The sequence below is a fragment of the Trichoplusia ni genome, chromosome 20, assembly GCF_003590095.1.
Source record: "Trichoplusia ni isolate ovarian cell line Hi5 chromosome 20, tn1, whole genome shotgun sequence".
Lineage (NCBI taxonomy): Eukaryota > Metazoa > Arthropoda > Insecta > Lepidoptera > Noctuidae > Trichoplusia > Trichoplusia ni.
Genome location: NC_039497.1, coordinates 783,502 through 809,375, shown reverse-complemented (window position 1 = coordinate 809,375; position 25,874 = coordinate 783,502). Strand labels below are relative to the sequence as shown.

At 32.2% G+C, this 25,874-nt stretch overlaps 1 protein-coding gene across 1 annotated transcript in view; it reads right to left on the bottom strand.

Moving 5' to 3' along the window:
* LOC113503784 overlaps window positions 1-16,413 on the bottom strand; it is a 29,955-nt gene extending 13,542 nt beyond the window's left edge. Inside the window, exon 1 of the mRNA XM_026885876.1 lies at window positions 16,362-16,413. Coding sequence (XP_026741677.1) covers window positions 16,362-16,413 — 52 coding nt within the window. The remainder of the gene's footprint in view (window positions 1-16,361) is intronic.
* Window positions 16,414-25,874: the final 9,461 nt, after the last annotated feature.

Here is a 25,874-nt window from a genome sequence, read left to right as displayed (position 1 = left end):
TGTATTAAAACCTTTTTCTATTAATAAGCAATTCAGTGATTCGAAATGTCTCTCCTGTAAAATTAATATACGTTTTCTCTGTCTGCTGTCCGTAGTTAGTTAACAAGCAATAACTTAGTCGTTGTAGGAAGGGTTGAAGGTGACAATACAGCATAAGTTTAGCTCCCACCTGCAATGGTTGACGCGGAATGATCGCTTACAGATTAATATCGAGACCCTAGTTTATTGTTAGTTGTTAAACCAATACTTCGATATTATATTGCTGAGATGGTAACTTTAGCTTTGACTGTTTGTAGTCCTTTATAAATGAAATGGATACAAGGTGTATAATAGTGTTTTAACAACAAATATCTACATAAAACCGACTAGGTACATAAAAAGTAACGAGCCAAATCTGATGAAATTTTTATGGGACTTAATGATAGCTATTTCACAGTTGATATTTAAAATCGGTTCATTACACTTGTAAAGATTACACTCCAGGCCTTTGCTCAGATTGAGGAACTATTAGAAAAAGTGATTCAGTAAAAGATCCCGCAGACAGCAGAATTTTTTATCAGCTGATAGTTTGATCAGAGTTTAAACGCTCAGAAGTATATACCGAAGGGAAATATTATTTCTGAACTTTCAAACCCAGCCGACTGTTTCATATGTTGAATGTGCGCTTTTGATTCAACCAGATACTAAGAAAAACTTATGTTTGCGGGAAGTTAATTTAAGTAATATAATAATTACACACTTCACGAGAAGTAAACCAAATTCGTTTACATGTTAATTTTAACAAAACAAGTGGGTGTATTAAAAATGTAAGGTCTTTTTGTTTTAGATGTTATTTTTTATGAAAACCTTACCGTAACGTCACTTCTACGTGAGTGGCATAAAGTCTCTTTCTCATTTATCTAATTTCACGCACAAAAATGTTAATTATTGTTTCAAATTTTCATTTTCATGTTAATGAGTGAGACTTGCAATTATAAGGCTTTTAGATTAGCTTTTGACTTTGCGAATGTCGTAGAATAATTGGTTGTTAGGTGGACCTAATAGCTAATCTTAGAAAAAAAAATCTGGCATAAATCTTTTTACACGACTGTTAAGACCCACTTACTCACTGCTAAGTCATTTATTATTACTCATCTACAAAACCTATAAAAATACCTCATTAACCAACTAACATACTAAATTAATATTCCCAATCAACAATCCAAATTAATGTAATGCACCCGCTCTTATCAATTTGCAGCATCCAGCGCAGTTAATAAGTGGATTCTATCATAAAGAGGTGGTGTATCGATCCCCTAGGGCGTCCTCTTAATATGTGTGTCTTTGTGTATACCCACTTTAAAAGCTTCGATAACCTATCGGGAGCAGAGATCGGTAATTAAAACTTATTGTTCTCGAATATTGCAAGTTTATAAATTGAAATTGCGGATTGTAGTTATGAAGTAGCGTGAATTTTGTTTGGATTTATTTCGAAGTGTTACAATAAAAAATATTTAGGGCTACTATTTCTGTAAAGAATTGACCGCTGTATCTGTCTGGCAGCGTTCTGTATATCATGATATTTCTATAAAATCTAACATCCAAGCTATTCTAAAACGAGGTATAGAGAAACGTATAGGTATCAAATTTAAGAGAAAAGAAATAATTGAGCTAGATAACGATCAAAAGCGATTGTGAGTTGAACTTTTAATCTGTCTAATAATACTGTGCTTGCCTAGAATTGTACCACATGAGATCTCTCCAAACACTTGACATTTTCCCTTCTACAATTTACTCGAGTTCTCCAATGGCATATAAAACATAATATTATCTTATATATTGTGAAGGTATGAGATTGAGAAAGTCCATTAGAGGCTTCGGATGAACATGACACCAGCCCTAAGGTGTGTCAACAATGCTTGTCAGATAAATATGATCGTTAGTAACATGAAGAAACAGTTTTGGAGCACTAAACTCAGTAGAATGTTATAATAATGTGTAAAATTGTTGTTAATAATGGTAATTTTAGATGTATGAAGGTAGTGTTATATTAAAGTGCTTTAAAGGTTGTTCTTGGATTTAAATTTGTTTACGGTATTCAGTTGTATTCGTTAAAAAGTGGCCCTCACTGCATGGTTAAAAGCATAGAAATCTAAATAACAAGGTAATAGAAATGGCATACACCGCGGCGATCTATCGAAACGCATGTCGCCGGTGGGCGGGGCTTCAACACATTCACAGCAAATAACTACGCAATCACGCAAACATTAACATCGAGAAGACCAAGCAAACAACACTAGGCCGTATGTCTAATGCAATAAGGTTGACTTTGTCGTTGTATGGATTCACTAACTCACACAGTCATTGCATTTTTTTGCATTAGTTGTAGTGATTACGTAAACTACACTAGGGATTGACTACGGATCCGAAATATAATGAAAGACGAAATTATGAGTGACAATGTTTCTTGTTGTATTCTTCTATGGATTACATTATAATATGTACCTACTTACAAAAAAAAAAATCGCTAATTGTCGGTTGACAAAAAAAAATATTATTAGGAAATACTTGGCACCTACCTAGGTAAGGTAGGTTTGGTTTATACGGTGACTTTTTAGTCGTCTTACAAAAGCAGCCCAGTTCATGTATCGAATGACTAGTAAACGTTCATAATAAAAAAATAGGTATTTATGAGATTTGGATAAATTTAAATTGCAATTTTTATTCAATGCTATGCTATAGCGCATGGCGTACTTTTTGAAACATTCAGTTGCGAGCGCGGTCCGAGCCGTAAAAATGGAGAGGGGCGCGGGCGGCGGCGGGTGGCAAGTTATCAAGCATGCAACTAATTTCATAGTGTATATTCGGCCTAAGTTGTAGGGTACCAATTACGTTTACCCGTGGTAGTCATCCACTTGTCTTTTGTATTTATTTGCATCCTGCGGGATTCTGAAATAAAAATATATTCAATAATATGTTCACAAAAACAAAAGACTATTAAAATTGTTACTTTTCGTATACAATGTTCATTTTGGATAATTTGTCCGCACTTAACCACATCACTATTTCCGACAGTTTTGTGCGGCCGTACCACTACAAATACGATCGCATTGATAAATATTATTTTTCGTTATACATTTCTCTTTTTATTTCTGTAAGTCTCTTACTGCAGAGGCAATGATTAGTAAAGAATGCAATTGTTGCAGGATGGTGCGATATAAATATGGTTTATAATGAAGGTTATGTTTTGAAATTTGATTTTGCAATAACATCAATATTACTGCAATAATTTACTTACCGATAAAATGTTATCTATTTATTTCTGTTATTACACGATGCAGATGAATTTCCAGCCTGAGAAACGCCGCAAAACACCATTTTTGGTGGTTCTTGCTGTGACGACGTTCCGCGAGCGACTGAGCGTAAGTTCGCGCGCTGGTGTCGTCCAAGACACCAGTGTGGCGACAAGGTCACGCGGCGTTGGCACTTCTATTACCTTGTTATTTAGATTTCTATGGTTAAAAGTGATTAGTATTACTAAAGTAAATGAGTAGATATTTAAAGGCCTTTGCCCACCGGTAGGACATTCCGCTGCTAGGCAAAAGCCTTTGTCTTTCTTATGATTTTTACTTGACTGACTTTTTTTCTGATTAGCTGCGATTGACCAGTTCGGTAAGAACGAATCCAGGTCAGCTCCGTCTGGGTCTGTCCTGATTGATGACTGATTTTCAGTCAGGGAGATCATAAGGTGGTACTCACTACTCATAAATAACCAAGACGCATTCCGTCATCCAGAAAAAATGCTTTCCACCACATATACAGCAACTTAAAATTATAAAACTGTTTAACAAATATGAAATTCAAGTAAAACTTTTGACTGAGTGAACTTTGTAAAGTTTTAATTATCATGTCGCGGCTTATGCAGTTTATTTTAGTAGAGTTACGTTAAATGCAAGCTGCTAAGTAAGATGAGCGAGTTAAGTGATCGTGCTGCTGCGGCTTTTCGCAAGCTAAACCTCTATAAGTTCTCCTTAAACTAAAATAGAAAATATCACCAAGGAAGTGTAAATTATGTTTACGAATAAAATTGAAAGTTTATATTGTTTTAAGTAAGGAAAAGTTAGGTTGTGAATAAAGTTTGGTTCGGGGATCCATCACTCGTAATACAATAATATTTAATGTTGTTAGTTTTGTTAGTTGTAAGCTCGCTAAACGACGACTGCACAAGTTGATCGATCACAGGTTAAGCTACTCTTACTGCGGTTGGTCCTTGGATGGGTAACCATGTATTTCACAAAGAGTTCTTAAATAAATAAACACAGAATGTGTTTCGGACCTTAAATTGTGGGTGTTATTTACACATGTTTGACAGTAGTTACGAGTTGTCAAAAGTGGATATGTTATAAGTGATATGTGGATGTTTAAAAGTAATTACAAGCTCGTTTTTAATATGATAAGTATTTTGTTATTGAGCTACCAATGTACACATTTTGGAAAAATAATTACATAAAGTAAAGTACTAAAAGTAATTTATATTCGTATGGTATCAATTGAAGAAAATGAAATTATCTAAGTGATTCCCTGAGCAAATAAAAGGTACATGTTTTAAGGTCATGAATTCCCAGTTTCATTTTCTGTTACTACGTATGTAGCAAAAAACTAATAACTTTGTTAGAAAATCTTGCCAAATAGCGGGTAAAAAAAATTTAGACTTTAGTAGGAGTCTTAAAACAAGGTTTTAATGTAATTCGAGTAATGGTGCTCTTGGACCTACAAGTGTCCGATTAAAATAATTGTGGGCGAACTGTGTGGCTGTTAAAAAGTCAGCGAAGTCTCATAAATGCTTGAGTGGGGTGTTTTTTCTTTTGGTCAAGTCTCAGATAGTAATGTCACTTAAAATATTTAACTTGATTTTTACTTAGTTAGTTATTTTTTATTAAATGATGTAACGGTTTACTCACGCGTATTTATCGGGGTTCGACTCGCGATCCCGCCGCGTCTGCTCATGATTAAGGACTCCGGTTGGGTCCGAAACTAGTCGGGCTACCCCGATAAATACGCGTGAGTAAACCGTTACATCATTTAATAATGAATCAGTCTCACGATAGTTATTAGAATAATATAGTTATTTTTTGTTTATAGTAAACTCCACGTTTTAGCTTTGCACTTCGTATTTTTTTTTTGTACATGGGAAGAACCATTTCTGTTCAGTAGGGACTTCCATAAACTGGTATAATTAGTATAGTTTAGTTTCTGTGCTTCTCTTAAAATACCATCTAAATCATTATTGTGTTACTTGTTCCAGTCAAAAAATATTTATATAATTATAAGCATTACAATATACAAGTTCTCTTTACATATATCATGTACTAACTAAGTATCGACTAGTGTGAGTAAAAGCCCATATGATATAAAAGCGTAACTACTTCTTATGAAAAGCGCTTGTTTTCCAAATTGATGTTATTTACTGTAACTTCAAAGAACATGATTAGCTAAATTACAGTTAAAGAAATACAAAGATGTTCCAGCTTATGTGAGTTTTTTTCTGATTATACATATTATTGACGTCCTACTTCATGGCCAGTATGCTGTCGCCAGGCTTAGGTAGACTTGTTACATACTTGGTTATTTGGTATTAGGCCAGTCTAATATTTAAAAACAGTTATAAATTAGACTATCTGGTCCTCCCGTCTTAGCCTAGATTTCGGTTGTGGCTTTAAAGCGTGAGCAGGATAATGCTTTTAACTACCTTTTACTTTAAATAACATTAGCCTCGTTTAACGAAGTCGAATAAAAGTAGCCTATGTATTAATCTACTGTATCAGCTACCACAATAACACAAACACCAAAATCGTACTTGCTGTTTGTGCGTGTTGAGATTATGTGAACACCTGAGTTCTACGCTACGCAAGGCACATACCTTCTCAGTATCTACTCAGAAGGTACAGCGTAATAGGTAGGAGGTATACCTTATGTATAGCGTAATAGGTATGAATTCACACGTAGGTACGTTGCATTCAGTGTAAAAGTGACCTCTTTTATATATACTTACACAAAAGCTTTTGTTATGTATCCTACATGCAAGCTTTTGTTAACAAAAATAAAACTAAATTGTATATTGTATTTAAAAAGGGCGCAGTCACAATACCAGCGATTTGTATGGCCTTGTTTATTCCCCACATTTTGTTTTAGATTGTTCGTTACATTCAATGCATTCATCACGGGAATAATTCTATTGCGGATAAAAATATTCGTTGCTCGAACAATTGAGTTCAAATAAAGGTGTACAAGTCCCTAAATTAATTTGGTGAAAATGGTAGGTCTGAATACATATAGTAAAGGAATTGAAGTTGAATAATATGTCAATATAACTTGAAAACTATATTTACCTAAAAACGGAAACTATGTTATACAATACGAGGTACTATTTTTTATCTTGTGAATTTGTCGGTGTTTCAATAACATGAACGTTTAATATCATAATTACTACAGATTCTCTTTCCCCACGAGCATTTGAGAAACTCTGTGACTAGGTTGTAGTACATTACGACACGAGGAATCCCTATTTTATATTATCAGGAAACTATTATTAGATAATAACGTTATTACCTTAATTAATGCAAGGATTTATAATGGAAGGACTCAAGCTATCAATAGGGACGATTGCTTGACTTATCCTTTATACGATAAAAAAAAATCTATGTAAGAAATAATTCTTGTTCGAAATCCACGAAACATGCACCGAATTAGTTTTTGAAAAAAAAATGTTTCTATACTTGACTGTTTGACTATAAAATGAGAGTTCTCTGTAAATAGCTAGTAGAGATTACTTAGATAAACCTAATTATAACATGTTTGTCAGCTTTTCCCTTAATCCCCTGTTTTGGCATTTTCTAGTTCATTAATACTGATGTGTCAAAGATGCGTCATTAATATCTCAGACAGCATCTGTCTACTTGTGATGCGAAAACGAGCAGTAAGGTAGAGTTTTATCATTTTGTCTGGCTTGTTGGTCTAGTGGTTAGTGGCCCTGACTGCTATACGGGAACTTGTTGGTTCAATTCCCGCCCAAAACAAATGTTGGTGTGATGAGCACTGCCAGTGGTTTTGAGTTTAATTTATGAATATTAATTATGTATGTATTTGGAAATTCAGTATATCAGTATGAGTTGTCTGGTCCTCATAATACAAGCTCTGCTTAGTTTGAGACTAGTTGGCGTTGTGTGAAAGTTACGGAATATTATCCGGGGATAATTTGTAAATAACTCTATTCTAGCCTTTATATTTGAAAGTATGCACACTAGGTATACTATAAACTTATGTTTCTAAGAAAATCATCTTATAAATACACTAATTATATTAATTGGACCATATTTGAGCTTTGACCCGAGTGCTATTCCCAGTTGACCGCGTGCAACAATTAGAATATATCATCTCATTAAACGGCCGAATGGATTCGTACATAATTAAATGCACCATGTATAATGTAAACAGACATCTTGTGTATAAATGAGATTCGTTAGCCATGATGGCAGGGATATGTAATGCAAGAAAGGACACATCTTTTAAAGGACCACATTTATATCTATGCTTAAGATTTACCTCTGTAGAAACGGTTAAGTGTTTAAGTATTGAGTAATTTTAGCAATCGATGAATCATTTTGAAATGGTTTGATATGAACTAAATTATTCCTCCTCCCTCGACTAATAACGTAATATCTATTATTTGGTTGTGTGTCACAAAGTTTGTTTTAAGATAACACCTGACTATAGGAATTTAGTGACAGACTGCGAGTACAATTTATTACACTTAGGTCTAATGAATGAAATTGTGATATTCTCAGAGTCTACAAGTTTTCCTTTTAAAACAAAAAGGAAAGTTATTTATAAGTTATTTTCGCTTATGTAGCGTTAGAACTGATTTTCATACTTATAAATAATCTGCTGGTCACAGGAGTGGATTTTATTTGGCACCTAAAGTTAATTAGTTATTAGGTAGGAACTGTATCTGCTTGTTCTTCGTTTCTGTGAAGATATAAAAATAACTAGTTTATTTATTTATTTATAGTTAATCGATAACATTAACTTTTCGTATATTTGCCATATTCTAACATCGTTAACTTATGTAGAAGTGTCGCGGCAAAAACACAAACAATTTTAAATAAGGCATTGTACGTTTCTTTAAACAGGATTACTTCCTTCCTCACCTCAGACAAGACCGTTAAATCTACAAGGAAGAAAATATGACACCTTTACAAAGAGCCATAATACCTCAACAATAGGAACTGTGAAACATTTTAGGTTAATGTAGATCACCTGTTTCCTTTCACAGTGCAGTGCAGCGGACACTTCAATTTACTATAACTATAGCGTTTAAAAACTGTGTCTTTTGTCAACAAAATATTCGGTTTTATAAAACAATACGGCTTTCGTATACGTCGCGGCGCAAATACATGTTCGATCGAATGTTCGAAATATGACATAGCTATGCAAGCACGTATTCACAGAGAGAATAAGAATATCATCTTTTAAAAGTATGAATTCAATAATAGTATTTTAGATTATTCAATACATTTTGTCGTAGCATACATATAAACCGAAGATGTATTAACAGAATCCATCTGACTTAGTAGTAACGTAAATACAATTTTGCTCAGAGAAATATAGATGGTTTTGAAAATATATTCGTTTTTGGTACAAATATTGTAGGGAAAATATATTTATCTGTTACTAGCTGACCCGGCAAATGTTGTTTTGCCATATAAATGAATACTAGGGAATTTCTCTTGTAACATGCACTGACTACGGTAACTAATATGGTGAGACATATGTAGATACTTATAAGATTTGATTTACCTTATATCAAACAAAAAATAGTTGTTTTATTTATGTGATTTAATCCATCAAACGACGATATTCAAATCAATCAAGTAAGGTTTCTAGCACAAGGTGTGCAAACGTTTGCCTTGCTAGATATGCGGCGTCTACCAATTACCTGTTCTCACGAAACTCATGTTTGGCGACGGCAGTGTTATAGATGAATACTATCCTTAGAAAATTCTATGCATATATATCTTTAGAAGAAGGAAACACTTCATCGTATTACCATTAAGAAATTCTTCGGAGAGTTCTTTGAAAATTCTTGCCGGGATATGATTCAATGCAAATTGCGCTTGTTAACATCAAAGCCTAGAAATTGGCTTGATTCTAAAAGATTAAAATACTTTTTTATTTGAATTACTTTGTATAAGCTCTATTGAATTTGTTGACAAGTTTATCAGATTAAATAGAAGCTGAGTTTGTAAGAAACCAAACTTTTAAGCGAATCTTAAGCAGTAAATGATGAAGAAACTAATTGACAATTTGTAGAAGATAAAATGGTGTCATGAGTCGGTTGATAAAACTCCTTTCGTGTTATTCCATAGATTGCTTTGTTTATGTTTTGGTCATTAATATAATTTTTTGCTATTATTCTAGTCAATTAACTCATTAACCAAGCATTGCAGTGGCGGGTTTAATAAACAGTACAGCATTTTTGAGTTCTATAGATGAAATCGGTTTCAGACTTTAGTTTAAATATTACACTTCTGAAATTTATACCATCAATACTGAGCATAGCCGATAAGTGATTATACGTTATGGTAATAGATAGACAATGAGATCGAGTGCTAAAAAGAACTCTATAACATAACAATACAATCGATTTTCTGTAAACGTGTGAATGTATTTAGCAATCCTAAATTTATCAAAAACAATATCACCTCTTTCTCGTAAAGATATTTGGCTGGATTAAAAGCCGACCTTATTAAAAATCCGAGAAGGCCGTCTACAGGCGTATAGGATTGCACGAGCAAGTGCTTTTAATACTTCTTTATGGGAATCCAGAGACGAGAACATTTTAATATTGTGTACCCACGTAATTTAACCTGATTCCGTTTATTTATATTTCTTATTGTAGATATTGATTTCGAGTTGGGGTAAATTGGAAATTCAACACTGTTAGGATTAATTGTTGGTGTCCAATTAAAATAAAGTATTATGTTGAACGTAATACCTAAAATTATTAAGTCGTGATATGATTTTAATAAGAGATCGTTATTTTATCAATCAATTGGAGTATAATGAGACTTATTTGTATTCTCTATTGAACAAGAACTTTTATGGAGCATAGAAAATGTTATAGAATATCCTTATTAAATATGTAAGACAGGATATAACAATCTTGACCGTTTTGAGTAAGGTATGATTTCGGGAATGCCATTTTTCATTAAATGCTATTAATCTCACGCACATATTCTGTGAAACACGGGTCTAACAAGAACCGACACTTTTTTCCTAAGACATGGAATTACATCGAAATAAGGGTCTGCCACTATTTGTTGCTTTATAATGTAATTTGGTACGTATATTTTTTATATTCGATTCATAAAAGTGCTCTTATAAATGGGATTGACTAATTATATTTTTACGTACCTAGTTATCAAAATACTGTGGTATAAGGAATCGAACTTAAGGAATTAGGAGTCGATTCGTCACTAAATAATATTTAATTCGATTACTGACGTCATGAGCCCCCTGTGTTAATTCGCTTTACGTAAACAGTTATTTGGTTATAAAAAAATGAAAACAAGCTTGTTGAATATTTGTATTATTTAACTAACTAAATAGACTTTTACTTTCAAACCCATGCAACCCTCTGAACCAACAGTAATTCATATTAATGAATTAGACATTCTATTGCACTGGACGAGGGTTTAAAATGGAATAGGAAGTGTCTTTAAATAAAAACTATGTTAAATATGCATACCACGTGAGTAGTGTAAAGTTCCACCCTTTTTACCCTTTACTATGCTTACTTTTTAATTAACTACGGCTTTGTACGGTGCTAGTGTGTTTAGAATCGTGAAGTGACCTATTTTGTAAAGTAATTCTTACTAATTGTGCGGAAACTTTAGTAGTTACTATTTCTCTTTACTAACACGTGCACGTTTAATGTTTTTGCTTTATTGAAAAACATTAATACATAATGTTCTTCACTTTACTTTTACTTTGATTAGTCGACGTCGTTGCTTGGTAATCTTCTAATATATAAAATTCCCGTGGCACGATGTTAGTTACCGTACTCCTCCGAAACGACTTAACCGATTTTTACCAAACTTTATATGCGTATTCAGTAGGTCTGAGAATCGACTAACATCTATTTTTCATACCCCTAAGTGATAAGGGTTGCTTACACTAAAACTTCGTCCAAAAAATATTTTATTTTTTGGACGAAATTGTTTGTTTTTATTTTTTTTATAATGTAGCATTAAAAATACATACGACTAGAAAAAAAAATCGGCAAAACAACGTTTGCTGGGTCAACTAGTTGTTATATATATAACTATATATAACTATCAATTATTGAGACGTGTTTTTCCTCCTCAACCACTCTGCTATCGGTGCGGCCGTGCAGTCATTTAAATTTTTCGTCGTCCTAATTGTTGTTAGATTTTTCCTTATATGACAAAGACAGGCTGATACATATTTACTTGTATCAACGGCCTAAAATTATTTGCTGTTTTGCAATTCGGCTATATAATGTAAAACTGATCATTAATGACAATTTAAATCTTTGCAACTTATGCCGAAAGATAAGAACTCATTTAAAGATATCTTAGAAAACTGCAATCGTTGACTTTATCTTAAGATTTGCAAGTGGAATAATTGGATTTCATTCCTATTTTTAACTCTAACAAACAATTTAATGAAGTTATAATGTTAAAGGTTATTGCTAGTTTATTATAAGTGGTCGCTGAATTAAATAGGATATAGGTAAGTCAACAGGTGGCCCCGAACTTTCCTACAACTTCTAATTATTACACTTATTTTGGAGTGTTGTGTACCGGTTCGTAATTAATTGATTGAACGTTATTTGACACATGTAATTCAATTAGTGTAAGGGCTAATGGAAGTTTTGTGTAAACATAGTTTCAGGTTACCGTGGAGTTACTGATGCCTAAATTAGTGACAATTTAGTACATATATTTTAATGTTATTTGATTTCGTAGGCGGTGTGTAAACCCTGTGCTTTAAATAGCCCGTAGAAACGTTTCAATTACCAAACCTAATTAGTTCATCAAATCTTATTCTTAAATTAAACTTAGAGATTGAACAAACTAAAAAAGTAAAGAAAAACGAAAGTAAATTGGTCACCTATCAAATTTATGACCATACTAACAATTGTTTAACCTTCATCTTCACTTCAACAGACAGACTCACAGACGGATGGACAGCTTTGCCTTAGTTGTAAGTTTCCACTTTTGCCGTTGGGTTCGGAGAGCAAGTATAACCAGTCATTATTTTTTATCGACTCCGTTCCGCCGTATTTATTCTTTTCTTAAACTTAAGTTAACTACTTTAAAGTTGCTACGTTAAACTGCCTACTTCAAATAAAACAGACTTATCTAAGCCCTTTATAGATTAACTAGCTGTTGCCCGCGACTTCGTCCAAATGGTTAGAATTTTCCCCGTTCTTTCCACATTTTCCATTGTAGCTTCACGTGATGTTATATATATAGCCTAGCCTTCTTTGATAAATGGTCTAGTCAACACAAAAATAATTTTTCAATTCGGACCTTTAGTTCCTGAGATTAGCGCGTTGAAACAAACAAACTCTTCAGCTTTATATATTAGTATAGATTAGTTTATTTATAGTGCTTTGATTGACTAGTAACTAATTTAAGTCTACCTAATATCGTCACAATTGTTATCGTCACCCTGTATAAGGATATCAACCAGAGACGCGACGTCAATGATACCTTAATAAAATTATATTAAAATAATTTTCAGTAAATCATTCGTCATTTAATTTCGTATCTATCAAATATATTCGAATACCTCGTATTGGTTATAATGTGAAATGGTCATGAAAATTACATTATGTGGTCAAGGTGGTAATGTTCCATGAATTTTATGGATCACATCCCTTTTCGACAAACGAACGCTATTACGTCAATGGACTTGATATTATGATTATTAAACACCTTTTTGATATGCGGAAAATTATGAGTATTTTGATGTCTTTATTTAGTATTTTTTTATATGTGATCGTCGTTCCGAAAGGGAAAAAAATCAATTTGTTTTGTTGTTGCCAATTAGACAATTTTCATTGTTGTTCATTTAGCTTGAATTTTGAATAATAATTATTATGATTATTACTGATTTTTTTTTAATTTTATATTTAAACATTAAAATTCTGGAATGTCACATTTAATGCTTGAGGCATTCTCTACCAGTCAACCACAGAGTTATGTTCCGACGTTTCGAGACCTATGCAGGTGACATAGGAATAAAAAAACTATCCTGCCAACAATGTCTGCTATGTACCTAGATAATACTTTTCTGTGTGTGATACTTGTCACGTCTGTAGGCGAAGTGTAACAAAGAAGGAAAAAGCGCTTCACTTCATAATAAAATTGCAGCTCACAGGATTACCACTGTACCTACGATATGTCTCCACCCTTTATGAATGGACAAAGAAATGTTACGATGGATGAAATTCGTAAAACGCATCATAAACTTAAGAGTATACCTAAGAATAACTTTTGTGTGGGACTTTTATGTTTGTAAGTGACATTTATGTGCATACAAGGTTTTTTATATCCTTGTAACAATAAACTCAACGATAATTCGACGATATGGATAATTTTTGAGGCATTTTTGTTGTTATAGTCAAGAGAGCGTACTTCAGCGTATGGAGGTATAGAGCTGTGGACTGCTTTAATATATTTTTTTTTATAAATTAAATATGAAGAAGTCGACATGTGTAAGAGGAAAATGTACCATGAGCCACCATAGGCAAGTGCAATCAAAATTCAGGCTACTTATTTTAATGATCTATTTTTAGATTTTAAGTAAAGCGAAGCCTGGATATATTTTCATACTACTTTTCGTAAAAGAAAATAAGTTTTTCCGACCATTTTATAGTTCTGAATTATAATTTTAGCTCGTGACAATCTCGTTTAAGGAACACAGTTATTATTTCAACGTTGTAAAGTGTACGGTCACGGTAAATACGTAAAAGAGGTTTCCTTATGAAATTAATCACAAACGAGACTAACTTATTTCAATTTATATTATGTATTGAATATAAATTATGATCACCAAACACTTTATCAATCGTTATAATTAAATTTCACTACTCAAGCTATATTATAAAATAAACTCGGGTTTTCTAAAAGGGATAGTTGTGTCAGCATTTTACCTTACCAAGGGATGCTAAGAGGGAAACCCTTTATAACGGCAGAATACGTGTTTTTAAAGCCATCTCTTTTTAAACCTGGTTGACTTAAATTGTTAATTGAGGTTGATTCTCTACCTATACCTATTTGGTTTTTTTTTTGTGTAAATAACGAATCTATTGAAAAATGATTTTAATGCTTCTGCCGCGGGGCCTTTTCAAACATTTAAGTCACATGCTCATTACTAGAATTGTTAAAATTATTTTAAGATACGATTGTCAAAAGAAAAAACAGAAAAATAATAAACCCGCGACGGTAAAACTTTCCCTTCTCACAACTTTTAAATGGATCAACCGATTGTTATGTATTATATCGAAATATTTGAACAAAATTAACTTTTAATACAATTCAAAATACTCATAAATTTGCTCAATCCGTTCCGGAGCTATGATGCCACAGATGCCGTCAAACTTATAAACCCCTTGTTTAGCGTCGGGGGTTACAAATTACAGAACAGCGTCGTGAGGATGAGTTCTGGTTATGATAATCGGTCATCGCTAAATACACCATTCTAACACCAAATCGCGATTCAGCTAGCGGGATGCTTGATTTTTTCTTCTTTTATATAGGAACAGGCATTACCCAGAAGTGAGATAGAATTCATGATTCTTTACTGTTGTAATTTAAGAATGTAAATATGTATTTTAGTATATTTTTGGATTGGATTACAAGTTATGATTTTGAATTACGTTTCACGATTTTAAACCAAACGGAATATTAAACAAAATATACGCGACCAACTTTAATTTTATCTAATTACTAGACTGTAAATCGTTTATAATAGCATACAAAAATGTAGTCCAATTTTTTGTCAACACGCAAGTTGAAAATATGTGGTAATGTGAAGCAAATAATTTATTTCTCACATGCTAACTATCACTTGTTTCAGGGGTTTTGAACTTTACAATTACGACGTACGGTGTAGAATAATATTTAAAAATGATATACGAATGGTTTTTTTTTTTAACTTTTAAGTTAAATTGATTAATGCAAGTCAATGATGCCGCTGTTATAATGGCTACTATTTTGGATCAGCAAGTGTAAGTGTCATCTACCATTTATTAGAAAACAAGAAAATATTTTAGACGCAAAAAATCTATTAAGTAGGTACTGATGCTCCTCGAAAACCAAATACTACCTTTAAATTAAATTTCAATAAAATGGTGACGTACTGCTACTTAATAACATAAGAAAGTGTTAAAATTATTGAAAAACATACGTAATAATATGTTCGTTATTTGTAGCAAAGTTTTAATGGCAATATTCTAAATTAATTAAATAATTTTGACCTCAAACCACGAACAAAAGTAAGTAAGTACGGGTAAAAGGTTCCTGAAATTATTTAATTACTAAGTTCCAGTTTTGTTTAGAAACATAATTATAAAATTATATGGAAATGGAACATTTAAAGTATTTATTACAACGTAAATTAAAAGTCAACTGTTTCATTACGAAATTGACTTTTTTAACAACGTCGACGCTTAACTAAAACTTTATTTAAATTTAATGACAAAAGGATACTACACATTTAAAATGTGTTATCATTTACGTATGATTCGCGGCAATTCTTGGAATTATTAGCAAACAATTCAATGTTTTCCTGTAAACTAATTCATATTTTACTTATTTATGTTACGAGTAATACAAATCTTACATAATCGAATTAAAGTAAAAAAATAATATAAAATAACTTACCGACCCGCTCCAACAATTTACCACTTATAAATTAAATTATAAAGAAAAGAAAACAGGCGGCCAAACTTTCAAAACTTTGACAAATCAAATGTCATAATTAAGGAAAAACACACCCACCATTCTTAATTTAAATATTTTTTCTTTTTTTCCAACCAGTTTTAATCTGCTGAACAGATGAATTAAAAACTTTTTGGACAACTAAATTTTATTTACGGCCTGTTTTCGACAAAATCAATTTGTCAACAGCAAAAAAAAACTTAGGAAGGAGGTTTAATACCAAGAAAAGTTATAAAACGAAAAAAAATCGGAAAACTTAAATTGCAAATAAATAATATTATTACTTAAATAAATAATGATAAATAAAATGTTATAATTTTGTAAGTAATAGTAACTTGTTGAACTAACCGGCCAACAGCAAGGCAAGCACAACGGTCGTGCAGGCTGCGTACGGTTTCATCGTTGCGTTACGAATGCTGCGAACTGTTTGCGGGCCCGCCTTATAACTTTAGGGCAGAACCGCCCTCAACCGTCGTAGGCCGTAGTGCTACGTGCTACGTCACGTAGCCTCAGCCTATCGTAGCTTATAGTGACGTAGATTGTATTGTAGTTTTATTATTAATGAAACTTAATTAAAATTTAGTTTAGTTAATCAAATCAATTAGTTTTTAATTGTTCGGGATTTTGTTGAGTTTAGATGGATTATTAATTTAGAAATTGTAGTGAATACGTTTAAATACTGCATTTTTTTAAATGGGGGTGTCCTTTTTTCGTTTTTTTTTAATATGTTCTCTTATTGCAAAGATTAGAAACGTGCATGTGTAGTAGGTATGCAGACATGTTTATTATTTGATAATATTACAATATTATATTCACACACATGGTTTTCTAACGTTTCAGTACGTGACTAAGTATATTTTAGTTTTATAAGAAAAATACTTAGCGGCCTTTGCCTGTATAAAAATTGCATAGAATATTAATATATTTTTTTGTATTAATAATAAAAGCCTATCAATAATTTAAAAGTATAAATAGACTTTTTTGGCTACATTAGATAAAACTGTAAATTGTAATCCTATTACAAAATAAATTATTAATTACGTTGACTGTTATGGCGTAATTTAAATATGTTTGCCACAAAAAAAAAAAGAATAAAAACTCTATTTTTTTAGAATGACTATATTTTGTTACTGTTTTCAAAAAAACTAAACTTGGGATCTGATATTGCAAACATATCCTATATGGCAAAGGCCTGTGCCCACCGATGGGACATTTACAGTCTGGTATTATTATTAGTAATACTGAACTTTCACGTTTATATGGTCACCGAGCTACCCATATGCTATAAAATAACCTAATTATCGACCTAACCCATGTATTGCGGATGTGTATGTAAGTGTGAGTCCCACTATATTTAAGTATTTTTTTACTATTCTATTTTGCCCAATTTCTTTTGCTTCACATGACTTCTAGTTTACAGCCTGCATTTTCGAGGGAATATTTAGGTATTAAATTATTTTTTGTTTGTTTGTTTTCTTCTTCCGAAGCAAGAGCACTTAGCAAGGTGAAGGGTACACGAATCAGGTTGCTGTCAATGTATAATGAACTTCAAATTAGATGGTTTTAAGACGGACTCATTTTTGTTAAAAATATTTGAAGGGATAGTTAGATGCCAGATGAGGTATAAATATTTTCAATTCTCTTCTGATCTTTTTCAGGATTTTCGTTGTACTCCATTCATAGAAATTAAGTTTAATTGTTTTGGTGGTATTCGTTACGTGCTTAAAATAAAATTATTTCATCGAGATTTGTGACAGTTTTCCTTCGAAAAATGTCATAATTTTTAACTGCTTAACTATGATCTACTAATGAAATAACGTTTCTATGGTACTTCCTGGTACTTTCACTGGAAATAAAAATATTTTGAATTTGAAAAAAAAATTGTCGCTTTTAGTTTAGTATAACTTATTGTCTCCAACATTATCATACTATCCTAATACATATATTGAAACCCCCCTGTGGGCGTTCCTAATCCATCTAATTAAACGTGACCCATAGGCAACGGAACTAGAAGTAACCATAAATTCTCCATATGACCTCAATATCTTCATATTATCACAGTTTCATATGAAATCGAATTCATTAGAGTTTAAAAAAATGACGCACAATTTTACACGGTAAATCGCCCACTATGAGAATAAAAAAAGGTATTTCATATAATTTATGAGTATTATTAGTAATTTATCACACCTGTTCCCCTTGCAACGGTAACGGTTTTTAATCACGATTGCTTTACGCATATTTTTATGTCCTCCTTTTGTTTTCAATATATCGATGCTGGCAACATTGGTCTGCATATTAAATCCTTGGGAATTTGTTATTAATTATTGTATTTTTTACGGTTAACAGTTATTTCTTTTGTATTTGTTTTCATCAATATTTTGTTTATTGGTCACTATTTTATGACGTTTATAGGACACTAACCCTTATAAAAGCAGCTTAGATGTTAAAATGATTATATAATTGTTTAATAAATTTCTTGGTGGGTATAAATAGCCAATAACCAATAACCAAACCCAATCAGGGTTTGGTTTCAAAGACTGTTATAAAGTGCGACAAATAGGAGAGAAGGTCTCTCTTTACACTTTCTCAACAATTCTACACCACTTTTGTTTAAAGAAAATATCCCTTACCATCTACGTCAACTCATAACATAAAACAATTAATTATCAAACTGCCATACACCCACATCCAGTCATTGCAAAAACTTAACAAGAGCGCAACAAATCGGCCCACGAGCATCAGACCTGTATCCTCAACCCCCAAGTGAATCAAAACAAAAACTTGGACAGCTAATTGCGGTCATTCCGGCACAACTTGAAACATAGGGGCACATGAATACTAAGATCTTCTCGATACAACTCAAGTGTACTCTACAATTAGTTTGTAACCATGAGTCCAACCAACCACTTATGTGCCATTTATTTTTTATATTTGTACATGTCTAATAACATTGTATAGGGTAACAGGTAAGGTTCAAATAAATTAATAATATTGAAATCTCAGCTTTTGTTAATGTTAAGTTTTTGAGCATGGATCACAATGCTAACTTTTTGCGGTATTCGCGGGTTGATAGCCAATTAAACTTTTGAAGTTAAACCTATTTTTAAGGTTCAATATAAGCCCAGAGAATTCAAAATAAATGATGATTGTATGATAACACGTGAAGAATGGATTGATGCTATGATAGGGTGTGTTCGTTTTAAATTTCAAGTAATAGTTTTTATCAAATGTTTCGTTTTGCTTTACCGGAATACTTCCGTAGTGACTCAGACCAAATTGATAGTTTCAGTTTGTCCTTTCCACTTAATTCATGGATCCATTTCGTGTGTGACAGAGTTTGTAGATCCCTCTCGAAGGACACTCATTTTTCCGTGAAATGAAATGAAATAATTTATTCTGCAAATACATTATCTCCATATCACTTTTTTTACATGTCTTTTCTTTGAGAACACTGGAGCCCTAATTAACGTAACGTAAGGAAGTTTTTAACCAAATAATGTTTATTGCACATATTTAATTATTATAAGTTGATAAGTCTAGAGTTAATGTTTTTGGTTATGTATATAAACTTATTCGACGAACAGATTACGGTTTTGTCACCGCTTTGTATGGAGATGAATAGTTCTGAAATACAGGTTGCTCTCGCGTATCTATGGGGTTTGCTCGACTAGTGTTAGACCCAACCGGAATCATCTTCTCTAAAGTTAATGTAAAATTAACCCCTAAAACTTAAAGATTTATGATGAAGCACTCTTGTTAGACTTAAACTAGTCCAGCGTTCTAGAACTTTCTGGAAAATTCGAGTGACTAAACCATTAAAATTGTTCTATAATAAAGATCAATTCTTGACCTTATTTAGATGCTTACCCCAAAATACATGAAGTTGATTCATTAGGTGTTCGAGTAGATAAGTTTCGATGTTCTAGAACTTTCGAAGTAGTGTCAAAGTATCTGTGAAATCGAACTGTCGAGAAACAGTTGGAATTCTGTCTGAGAGCCAATATTACAGTGTATTATGAAGTGTTGCAGTTATATTGTAGGTATGCAAACTATATTTTGTTTGTTAGACATAACAAAAACAAACTAAATAAACCTCAAACTCGAATTAAAATGCACTCAACTAGCCCCCTAATTATGTCCATTCAAATCTATAATAAACTGCCAAATGAAATTAGAGAAGAAACTAAAATAAGCATATTTATTAATAAATTAAAAAGATTCCTTGTATTAAAGGCATATTATACTGTAAAGGAGTTTCTGGATGATAAAACAATCGTAAATTTAAATCACCCTGCCTAAACAAACCATAATAAAAGTAACAACTATTATTAATATTATACAATTATCATTAATTATTATTCATGGCAATATTAATTTGTTTGAATTGCTATTCTGTCCTCTTCCTCTCTCCTATATTTTTTGCGTGCCCAACAGGGTCCATATTGAACTGCTATTTATATTCTACCATCTCTGTAACATATGGAATGCAATAAATAATTGAGTATTGAGTTTTGGAACCCTGTTGTGGATTTATACAGACTTTGGAAATATTATGCAACGGTGTGAATATATACGATTGTTACCCAAGGATAGCCGACAACGGAAAGAAAATCTTACGGAAAGAAATTCTAATGAGTAAACGTTTCATTATGAGGATATTTTTTTTGTTTTTGCACTTGGTTTACTTGCTTAGAGATTATAGTTGATAATTATACTTACTACCTAAGTATTTATTTTGTTGACTGTTAGGTTTTTTTATTACGTTTAATATGTATGTTATTGAATCAGGTCCAGTGCTTTATTTTTAGGAAAATGTACATTTTCCGTCATACCTTATCAACGCATTGTTACTTTGTCCTTATACTCGCAAAGCGTGGGATAGGTTAACGGAACATACATATCAGATACCAATTTAATTCTCTATGTAAATTACAATTTGACTGTCTTACCATAATTGGATTTGTCAACACTTTGTTGATGTGCTACTGTTTCTGTTACCTACCGCATATTATTATGAATATTATATGTCATTATTAGTGACATTAAATGTCGCAATCCTAACTTAAATATAATTCTTAATTTTGCCAATATAAGTTTTTTAATCCGATTTTCACATTTAGAATGCTGGGGTTGGCTAACTCAAAGGAAAAAGGCTTCTGACACGATAAATGACCTTCACGCCGGCGAAACCACGGGCTAAACCTTAATTAACATTAACTTTAAATATACAATACATAATTTTACTGAACAAAATTCTCGTGAACGTCTGGTCCGATATGAATGAATGTATGTTTTGAGGTGGCCCAAGAAATATAATTCACAAATATGATCTAATTTCCAAATAAAGAGTAAATTTTTGAATTATTTGTGTTCGATTTTAAGTTTTTTTTATTATCTATCTTTTTAAAATATGATGCAGGATGTCTGTCAGTTTCGCTAATTATTTGTTAGTATATCGTATCCAAAATTATAATACGGAACCCTATTACTGACGTTCCGCTGTTTATTCGTCTGCCCGTCTGATTTTGATAAAATTAGACGTACACGTGGTCAAGACCTAGTAATTTATAAATAGCCTGAATAACAACGTTGTTATAAAACAACGCTGTGACAGAAGTTTATTGTAAAACATTTCTGTTTTATTACATACGCGATACTTATAATAAAGTTTTACTTAATGTTTAGATAAATAACTCCTTCTTTGTTGTTTATATCGTAGCGTGAGGACTCACAGTAATACAGGTTTATGGTTAAGACAGACTAGCTTTTAATAGTATTAACAACAGCATGTAAAGCTCGTTATCAATGAAATTACAAATCAGTATATCTTAATTTTTTTTTATGAGACAAACTGTAATTTCCATTTAAAAAAATAAGAAATAGATGAATTTTAATATATCTAATTTTGATGTACTAGCTCTACCGTGACGCGTCTACGTCTTACGTCATATGGTCGTCGTGTTATGAAGATTAAAGGAGTCCGGATTAGAGGAATTGCGAAAATTGAGTCGTCCTTCAGAGATATTTCCAAAAAACATTTGATACATATTTTTCCTTTTATGTCGTAAACAAAAAAGGAAAGGGGTAAAAGAGAAATGACATCTCGTGTGACGTCATGTAACAGTACGCTTTTTACTAGCCCCCACTAGAATATATCCACCACTATAATTTCATCACCTTCCATACTTTTTAATTATGTGATTAAATGACAAATACTCATTGAATATTTTTTGTAAATCTGTCCGCAGCTTTAGTCAAATACCATATTAGAAGGATTATTCGAAAGGAACAGTAGCCGAATGGAACACTGTATACCTAAGTCACCTCGCCAATAACCAATGATGTGATTTGAATATTTGTGTAATTCACTAATAAATTTTTGTCCTGTTGTTTTTTTTTAACAAAAGAGAAATCTGTTAGTAGGTTGGTTAGCGTGGCGCGTTACGACGATACTCTTTTGTTTAATCCAGCTCATTCTACAAAATCTTCAGCGAGAATGTCAAAAATGTTAACCCAGTGACGTGTTATGTTTATATATCTAAAGAAAAGACGTCTTTCCAAATATTTTTGTAAATTTTTGCTTCAAATCCCAGCTATCGATGAAGATAATCTCAGCGGATTTAAAATTCGATGAGCTAAGAAGCTTTAGCATCCTTTAATACTCAAACGAAGAATTTTTGTATTAAAAATATTACATAGAGGCACACAACTGGTTACGGCAGACCCTAATCATATTTTAAATATCGATTCTGTCAGTCAATTGTCAAAAAAGGTATTCCAGATTCCTTATATACAAAATTTTACGGAGGGTCAAAGCTTGTATGGGATTTTTGGTTTAACCCATTTATCAAAATTTTCATTTTTGAGAAAATAAAACCAAAATTAATATATTTTTAAATATTTCTGGATCCGGGGGTGACTATTTAGCTGCACACCAAGATATATTAAGTGTAGACCTAGATTACTCAAATATGTGCGGCACATAGTTTGATTGTAGTGGGAGGATGACGTCACTAGCTAACGTATTTGATCGCAAAAAATAATGAGTGACAAAAAGAGTCCCCATTTTTAATTACTAATGTTCTTATTAACCGACGTAAAATAATCAATTGGAAAATAAAAAAAAATATGTTTTATGTAGTACAGTAACTAAGGGTCATTGCTTCATAAAATGCCATGAGAAATCGTTGACGGCTCACTGATTTTTGAATAAAAGACAGTTGGAATACTTGGAATGCAATACCTTTCCTTTCTTATTCTTCCTCATGGAGGGAGTGATGTGGGACTAATTTACTACATCAAATATATTGTTACATACTCGAATGATCATGGATACTGGTCCAATGACCATGAAAGTCAAACAATAAGAAATGTATGTGTACTTAAAGTCTAATCGCTACGAATACGTCTACGCCGTAGACATTGACCGACGAAATATCATGATGGTGACCAGATGAACAGTTCAAAAATGTAAATAATAATTATTAAAATAAAACATTTCTCTTTAAATGGTTTTTTTTTATGTTTAACGATACCGAAGTCAAAATAAAGGTTAAGTTTGTCTGTCATTATGTGTGTTTGTACACGACTATCTCTATGATGATATACCTCAATACGAAACTTTGGACTGGATGTATCAATTTTGTTCTGTTTTTTCATTAAAAGCTAGCAGTCATTTGGTCTCATATTTTTTTTATCAAGTTTGGCTCAATAGTTTTTACCTATAGTCGGTTGTACGTGTATACTCTTAAAAAAAATTAAACTTAAACATGATGATCGCTTTATCTGCCTTTTCTTTTAATAGACGTGCGATTTTCTTTTGTGTATTGTTATGCGGAATTAATTAACTGTTGTTTGATTGTTACTAGTCCAATAACCCTATAATTGTGGGTGTAAATACCCATTGTTTTTATCTTTTTTACAGAAGTTAAGACTTCGTGAATAAGATGGTAATAATTTATTCAAATCTTATAGGAGAATATTTTTACAATGATTCTAATGACAGCTCAGTCTTTATGAAAGAAAAGTTTTGGCTTTGTAGACACCTACTCATCTCTTAACTTTATTGCCGCGTAATCTATAAATGCCTTTACAATAATGATGCTAGAATTAATTAAATATCGGAAAAGGTTAAAGACCTAATAATAGTATAATCACTTAATATTCAATGAAAACCTTTAATTGATTTGTCATTAATTTATAAAGCCGATCAAGTTTAGCCAGCTGCATATTTTTTGATCTAGTATTTTCAATTGTGACATGATATTAAATGTAAGTTAGTAATTTAGTTTTTCTCGTAACTAGTAGAAAGTACTACAATTTTCTCAAATGCGGTTATATAAAGTTTTGGCCGATATACTTGGCTATTGAAATAATTACCTGAACTATCGACATTTTCCTAAGGGCCACAAAGCTTACCAGAACCAATCAAAATATAATTTAGCAGTAGTGCAAGCGAGAGGGCGCGCTATTCGACGTAGAATGCTGTCTCGCTTGCACAGTAACAAATGGTAGTGGGGCCATTCTGCTAGCAGGGCTGGTTTACATCACATAAATAATAACAATGCTTCAAACAAAACCGCCTGTATTACTACAGACCTCTATTAAACTACCCACACTATTGTTAGAACATCTTAAAGGTGGAATGACGAATTCGTGAGCAAATTTATTAAGAACCCTTTTGTTTCGTAAACCGATGCCAATATAGTCAGGAAATAGGGGTGTTGATGGGCTCCTTATAACCCTTAGATACCCACTCATTTAGTACGATGACACCTATACTCTGTCTAAATAAATACATAAGGCGGATTTCACGAATATGGATGAACGCGATTACCTAAAACTAATCTCGGTTCGCGCATTTAGAATGGAATATTATACGTTGGGTTGCACGGGTGCTTATAATTCGAGCAGTTGGACTTAATCTCGATTCTGACGTTTAGTTTAGAATATAAATGAGTAATTTTAATTGTGTTTATATTTTTTGTCAGTTAATATTGTGGCAGTTATGGAAGCGAGATGCTGTTTTCACAACTGCTAGTGAAAGATATTACTTTTAGAATGATTCTAAAATTTACTACACCACAAAAAAGCAAGCCAACTTCAGATTGCATTACAACTTGCATTTAATTCCATTAAATAAACGCGAATTACTCCCAATTTCAAAACAAAACAAAATTATCTTAAACACGATCAAATAGAACTTAGTTTTAAAAACGCCGTTTAAAACGTGTCTGGTGAAACCCTATCCCTCATATTCTCCTGCCCACGGGTTCCGCGCTTCCCACTAAAGTTGTTCTAAAAAACGTTAAGTTATCAGTTTTCGTTTCGCGGTTCATCGCGTCCTTTATTCGAGATTATTGTGCTTAGATTTATGACGCAGTTATCATCTTACTAACGGCTGAGTTACGTAGGGTGGCAAATAGTAGTGCAAAATGACTTTATAAGAAATTTATCATGAAATATTAATAACTGTCACAGCAAACCTCACACTGTGAGGGCTAGGTTAAAATAAAAAAGAACATTGACATCCATCAAATTAATGTCTGGGTGAATTTCAACAGGTCCAAAAAAATCTTCATTTCCGTGGATTTTTTATTCTTCAACTTTAGAACAATAAAAAATAGTGTTTTCTCAAGTTTTCGATCAGATATGCAGTTTTGCTTAATATCTAGCAGATAGCTTAAAAAACTAACGAGATATACAAGATTGAAAATTCCGTGCCACGGCGATGAAACATGCATGCACGGCAATGAAACAGGCGTCCATGGCAATGAAATGTTATTATAGTGTACAAGAATATTTAAATGATAAAGTTAATCATTGAAACAAAAATAAATACTATTAATTTATACGCAA